Source organism: Sitophilus oryzae, unplaced genomic scaffold, assembly GCF_002938485.1.
Source record: "Sitophilus oryzae breed Bouriz unplaced genomic scaffold, Soryzae_2.0 scaffold_381_pilon_pilon, whole genome shotgun sequence".
In the NCBI taxonomy this organism is placed as follows: Eukaryota; Metazoa; Arthropoda; class Insecta; order Coleoptera; family Curculionidae; genus Sitophilus; species Sitophilus oryzae.
The window spans coordinates 3,059,083-3,066,565 of NW_022146953.1; the positions used below are offsets into that span (position 1 = coordinate 3,059,083).

A 7,483-nucleotide genomic window follows, 5' to 3' on the forward strand; every position below is an offset into this window, starting at 1 on the left:
TCCTGTTTAACTCGACATAATCCAAGACGTACCTGACTAGGAGTCCTTGGATTTATTTTCCATGCCGTATGTCTGTGATTATATCTTTATGTAACCGTAAAGAGGTTTGAAATTATTTTCTGTTATTTTAAACTATACAATTGATTATTTTCTATATTATTGGATAAAAATGACTGAAAGGATGAGGCTGCGGTCTTCTGTACCCCCTGAAGAAAGAGAACTTGAGATTGTAAGTAGAAAAAGTACAGAAATGTGTTTAATATCATTTGGCGCTAAAATACATAACCAAAATATCTGTGAAAACATTTCCTTTTTAGAAAAGAAAAAAGCAAGAAATCGAGGAAAAACTTAACAGGCCTATGATAGAGTACTCAGGTAAAATAAACTATACAACCACCTTTTTAGATTGTGCTTTTACTTGTGACGATTTGCTGTAAGTACCTATGGCTCATTGCAAACAGAAAGTTTACGAACATACAAATAAGTTTATATATGTAATAATTACAGATCAATAGCAGACAATTGTTCTGATGATCATATGGTGGTTGGTTTCGATATGGAGTGGAGTTTTAACTTTCAAACAGGCCCCGACAGAACAGCTCTAATTCAGATAAGTCCCACTTTAGATGTTTGCCACTTATTACACATTTCAGAATTAAGGAGTCTCCCGAAGGGTTTAGTTAAGTTTTTAGAACACCCTAAAGTACGATTAACAGGCGTTAATATCAAGAAGTGAGTTAAAAATTTATTTTACATGTGTACAGTTTGTTAAAAAATGAATTTTCAGTGATGTAAGGAAACTTTCTCGAGACTTTATAGGTTTCGATGCAGAAAAACTTGTAAATAATTGTATTGATTCTGGTGTCATGGCAAATACTGTACTGCCTGTAACACAAAGGTGGAGTATGGAAAAGTTAGTGGACTATGTGGTACGTTTTTAAATTATACTTATTTTCGGTGGGCTAGGTATACATTAGTTATTGAATATTTTAGTTAAAAATGAAAATAAATAAGGACAAGAAAGTTAGAATGAGCCGATGGCATAAAGTACCTTTAAGAACAGATCAACAAGTTTACGCTGCTATAGATGGATATGTGAGTGAAACTTCACTTGCAAAGTGATTTAATACAAATAAATATTTCTTTTTCAGGCTTCCCTCTTGCTTTACCACGAACTGAAAAAGATTGAGTCAAATTTATCTCCTGAAACAATTAAACAATAAGAAAAACCTTACCTTGTAATTTATTATACTTTATTTTTTGTTTTGCTACATATTAATTGATTAATTTCTGTGAGAATTATACTTTATATTTATATTTTGATTAAATAAAACTTACATAGAAAAAATGAGTTTATTAATGTGCTATTATAGAAATGGATAAATGTATTATAGAAATTTTCATGAATCTGTTTATTTTGAAAATCACAGCACTCTAGATAAGTCTACAGTCGCACAGAAAGCTACTAAAGCTTGATTCTCACTATACGTTCCGTATCCGCGTTGCATAGATAAATGCAACAAGTTTAGATTGGAAAGCCCGTAAAAAATTTAGGTCGCGAAATTATTTTGGGTCGCGACCGTTATACGCGATCTGGCGCTGCTATAGCGGTCGCTAAGAACAACGGCAAACAAAAACAGAAATAATTTTCTTTTGTCAAAGTCAGAATCTTCAAAAATCATAAAAATCTTCAAAATCTAAACCGCTCTCATTAAAGAAATTCCGAAAAGTGTTTATAGCGTCCATTTTCAAAGTAATTATTGCTACTTTGTGAGTTTAATTCAAGTTTTATTTACTCCAACCGGTGATAATTGTGAAAAAGTGGCATTAAAAACTTAAAAACCTGTGCTGTGAACTGTGAACTGCAAAAACCATCGTGGATCGTGGCATAACGTCGGTTTCCAATGTTTCATAGGTATTTCATACATGCGTCCTTATATAAAATAAAGTTTCTTGTATGCAACACACTGTATTTTATTTATAATATATAACGAAAATAATAATAGATTTGAATAAACAATATTTGGCGATATAATTCCGGAAAAAGCCGAACCGCTCCGAAATTTTCAAAAGTTTTGGGTCGCGACCGTTGCAAGAATAGCGCCAAATAGTGTTTACATTGTCCTTATGGGCACTTTCCAATCTAAACTTGTTTCATTTATCTATGCCGCGTTGTTTCAAAATGGCGACAGTGCGTAAGGCCGTACTTCAAATTGCCAAAATTTTGGAAAAAGAACTGACTGAACGCTAGACATTAAATCATATTCAACTGACACACGAGTCGACTCATTTGATGAATTGACATGATTCGTAGAGATTAGACCGAATTGAAGTGACTTGGATCAGTTGTATAAACGTGTAAACGCACCTTAAAAAAAACAAAACAAGCTAATTGACAGTTTTCAAAATGTGCGCATTTTTAAACTTAACTAAAAAATTATAATATACACCATAAGAGATAAAGAAAAGACCAAAGTACAACACATAAATTATTTATTTTTAATAGAGTTTTTGGAAATACATTTTTTTGGCTTAATTCAACTTTCCGTTTGGCAATGAAACTTGCCTATTTTACTATACATCCTAGTTCAAAGCTACTTTGTTTTAGATAGATTAACGTTATGTAAAAAACAAACAACAATACCAAAAAAGTCTAGTTATAAGCTTTCTCTATGTCACATTCTAATTTAGATTAAGGTTTTTTCTTCTTCCTCTAATTTATAGGATCAGCAAAAAGCAGTTTGTTACATTTGTATTTTCTTCTTCTTCATTTTTAACTAAATTATGGTTCTTACATGTCGAATAAGTCGTTCAGTTAGTGCTAACGAAGACTTTGCAGCCTAGTCAATACATTTCAAGTAGTTTTTTAACTTATTTCTTTAACTTAATATATTTATATATATATAAAAACGCTCTTAAATATAGTTTGGTATTCTATATCAAGAGAATAGAAGTGTTAATTTAGATTAAACATACTGTATAAAGTAATACTGAAGTTAATTTTTTAAACAAAACACGCAAATAATAAATGACAGATACAGAATATATAAAGAAAATTAAATCACAAAAAAATACTTCGATTGTAATAGCAAAGCTTCCCCAATTTATTCTGCAGACAAAAATAACTAAAAAAACTATATACGGACCCTTAAAAAACTTTCATATTCCTTCAACTTCACAAAAAAATCCAGATCTTGTGAAAAAAACACCAAATTTCGTGTAAATTACCTATTTTATAATAAGGAGAAAATTTTTAAAAACTTATTTCTGATAATTTTTGGACACCGATATAGATATTTTCGTTTACCTATTTATTTCTTTACAACTCCAACTTTGGTTTAATTATGGTATGTGTGTAATAAAACGTGTTGAAAGATACAAATGTATCAATTCAATTTTTTGTTAAATGTTAAAATCTTTCAAATTGTAAACTTTTTGACAGCAGCATTGCTTTAAACTGAGGCATCCTTAATTAAACACCGTTAAAGTTAAAAAAAATAGATGTAGAAAACGTAGCATTTTAGGAGATAAATTTGTACAAACTTTTTTACTAATTTTTATCTGCAGAATGTTGCCAAAGTTTCACGAATACAATTCGGGCCACCCTGTATAATTCCTTACTTAGATCAGAAGTTAAAAAAAATACTAGAAAATAATAATATTGCTTAATTCTCTTAGGCTAAAACACCTTGTAGATAATTAAATAGCTAAACTAAAATAAAGAATCTTCCATGTTCTTCAATTCTCCTGATAGAAAACATGTTTGTTCTTAGTTTTTTAAATGTTGAATATGTATTGACTATAACAATTTGTTTCAACCATAGATTAAAAAAACTAGAGAGGTGACCTGTTTGTTCACTCCAACATAATATACAGCAAACAACTTATTAATAATTGATTAACTCAATATTTATAAGTATTTGGGGGTGTCCTATTATTTTTATCTCTTCTCTAATATCAAAAGAAAAATATTTTCTTTTGAAATTTATTTAGAAAATTTTTAGACATGTTTTATTTTATTTATATAGTAGAAAAAATGTCTACAAACGATGCGATAATCGCAATTTTAATAAATTCTTAGGTAATATAATATAGGGTTTTTCTTAAATAAGTGTAAAAAAAATTATCTGGCTGTATATTTCAGCCTCAGAAACACGTCTATGAGTTGTTTCAGGAAAAAAAAACGTGAAATGTTTCAGGAAAACTTTTTAGAGCTACTGATTCATCTGAAAGCATCACAATATTTTTCGTTGGCAGTTTGCTAAATGACATACAACGTTGCCACTTCGTACATAACCTACACTCTCAATTGTCGTTCATAATAACGTCATATTTGAAGAAAAATGTTAAAAATAAATAACGTTTATGTTCATGTGGCAACATAGCTACACGGCTATATTTTCTAGACATGTCACCTCTGTGTGTTCCTTCTTAATCTATGGTTAATTCAGTTTTATTTTCTTGAGATCTAAACACTAAGCAGATTACTGTTAATTTTACCTAGTCTAAGCTTGACATTAATAAATATCTAAACATTACATAATTATTTACTCTTTAACAATACAATACATTTCTCTGAAACGTACTTTTTAGAATGTATCTATCATATATTTTTTTAAGTTCTTAGCACTTTTTCCTAAAAGACAAATAATTTAATTCAAAAACCCTTTCGGATTTTTTTTAAAACTATCTTGTTATTTATTATATTACACTGATTTAGTTAAATCATCATTCTCTACACTCACTCATATATAATCTATTTTTTTCTTGCTAGGGAGTAAAGGAAAAAAACTTTCTATCTACAAAAACATTCAATTATATTGATTTTTTTCTCAGAAGTTTTTTTCCGATGCTCCGGGCCAGTAAATTTTATATAAACTATATAAGAAAAGTCAATTTTTCTGGAAATGCTTTACGGATTTCCTATACTCTCGATAACAAAGAAAAAAAAAACGAATAGGCTTCTTAATATAAAATAAATAGATTAAATTAATCTTTGGCAACAAACGAAAAATAAAAAAATCTAGCTAACATTCAAGTAAACGATAAATAAATAGTATAAGTTAAAAAAATATTAAGAATTGCACAAGTTATCACATTACAATGAACATATAATATATCTACTATAACTTAACTACAAAAAATGTATTAATATTTTAAATAAATGTAATTAAGTCAGAACAAGAAACGTCATAACATGTCACTGCCAGATTTTCCAGGCCTGCTCGATTATATTTATTTACAGTCATATGACCAAAGAAAAGAACTACTAAACGCGATAGTATTTGTGAATGGTTTATTTGACCTACTCGTTTCAAAATCACATGTTCAAAAGAACTACTGCTTCACCAAAATAAATGTGTTTTCGAAAAATAGATAAAAAAAAATAAAAATTGTTTTTCTGAAGGGTTTATATGACCTACTCGCTTGAAATTCACAGGTTCAAAAAAAGAACTACTGTTTCACAAAAAAACGTGGTATCCATAAATAGGTAAAAAAATAAAAATGGGTTTCTGAAGGGTTTATATGACCTACTCGCTTGAAATTCACATGTTCAAAAGAACTATTGCTTGAGAAAAAAAACCGACATTACATTTTTTTTATTAAAAACGGTTTTTGTGAAGGGTTTATTTGACCTACTCGACTGAACACTTAATGTTCAAAAGAACTACTAAGTCAGGAAAAAAACGAACTTAAAAAATGGGTAAACATAATTTCTTTATTAATAAAAATCGGTTTTGTAAAGGGTTTATTTGACCTACTCCAGTACAAATTAACGTTCAAAAGAACTACTACAGAAAAACCGACACTGTAGAAATGTGCAAATATTTTTTTCAAAAATAGTTTTCTGTAGGATTCATCTGACCTACTCGGAGATGACCTGTTCAAAAGAACTACTGCTTCGGGAAAAAACGATACTATAAAAAAAAGCAAATATAAAAAATGATTTTGAATGGTTCATTTAAACTACTCGCTTGGAAATCACATATGTTCAAAAGAACTACCGCTTCAGAAAAGTTCGAAAAATGTTTTTTAACAAGAAAACAAATTACAAACAATCCAACCGAAATTCTATCGCATTTAATAAGACTTTCCCTGAATAATAACCTCTGTTAAAACGTAACCATATTTTTCTATATAGCAAAAGACAAAACACTGAATACCACTTTACACGTTCACATTCTGCGTAAAATACAGTTAGAATTAGATATCTGTGCGTATAGTGTTCGCGATTCATTGCGAACCAGTGTTTAACAGTATTTATATGTATTTATATATATTTATATTTTTTTTTCTGGACAAACTAGACAACGTAAACAACCGACGACAACCTTTAAACTATTCCATATATAAGAGCACTACGAAGATTCGAAAAGAATAAATATTACCTAAAAAATAATACAATAAATATACTGACTATATACCTAAGTATACAAAATTAAAAAAAAATGTGGCACAAATTGTAGGACAGTTCTTTTTAAGATGAGAGAACTGTTTAAAATTATTTAAAAGTTCACTGAAAAAATAACGTAAATATACCGTATAATCGAAAAAAAAAACAGGCGTCAAGTAGGCTTGGATATTATAGCTATTTTCATTTCCAAGCTAACTCTGACGCTGTTTTTTTTTCATTATATGGTATACTGAAGTTACTTAAAAATTACCTTTTAGATATTTTAAACAGGCTGTGTTATTTAAAATACAACCTCTTCAAAAAACACAAAATGGCGTTAAATTAACTTACCTGACCTAGAAAATAACGATAAAAAAATAAAATAAATACTAGAAACTATCTACACATCTCTTAAACATTAAATATAGCTAAATATATAGGATGTCTCAACTTGCGTGGTTTATTAAATCATTAAAGAAAATACCAACAAACTTTAGGCTCAAAAATAAAGAATCAACTTAGAGAAATATTATTTTTTTACAGGGAACATCCTCGTTTGTGCTCATACATATTTTGATATTATATTATCGAATATTCTATTAGAATAAGAATCAAGTAATCTAGGACACTCTATATATGGAGCTATACACATATATATATCTTTTTTTTGTATTTCACACACGTTCAACCTTGTGTTATGTATCAATATTTACATAGGCCATACAATTATAATGACTAGACTATCAACGAAGGCTAGAGCCAATTAGAAGCTGAATGAGGGTACCATGTTTCCCTAAACACATTTACAGCGACAATATTAAATAAACTAAAAAAAACTATAATAAACGAGAATCAAATATTAAAAAAAAAATACTTTTAGCCTCTGTATATTATGTTTTATACTATTAACTTTACATAGTCTCAGAAGCTTTGTTATTTACAAATACGTTTTCAGAAAATGCCTGGTAAAAATAAGAACGATTTTTAAAATATTTACACATACAGAGTGGATGATTTTTAATATGGAAGCTATACCATCCTGGACATTTCTACGTGGCCTGTATTTTAAAACAGGCGACAGAGAGAAAT

General features: G+C 28.9%; 1 protein-coding gene across 1 annotated transcript; it reads left to right on the forward strand.

Moving 5' to 3' along the window:
- The first annotated feature begins 161 nt into the window (after positions 1–161).
- On the forward strand, positions 162–1,458 carry LOC115885392 (Werner Syndrome-like exonuclease). Its single transcript, XM_030904287.1, has 6 exons — positions 162–229; positions 318–433; positions 508–732; positions 788–929; positions 994–1,095; positions 1,152–1,458. Exons 1-6 carry the CDS (start codon positions 170–172, stop codon positions 1,221–1,223), a joined length of 717 nt encoding a protein of 238 aa, XP_030760147.1. The 5' UTR covers positions 162–169; the 3' UTR covers positions 1,224–1,458.
- The last annotated feature ends 6,025 nt before the right edge of the window (positions 1,459–7,483 follow it).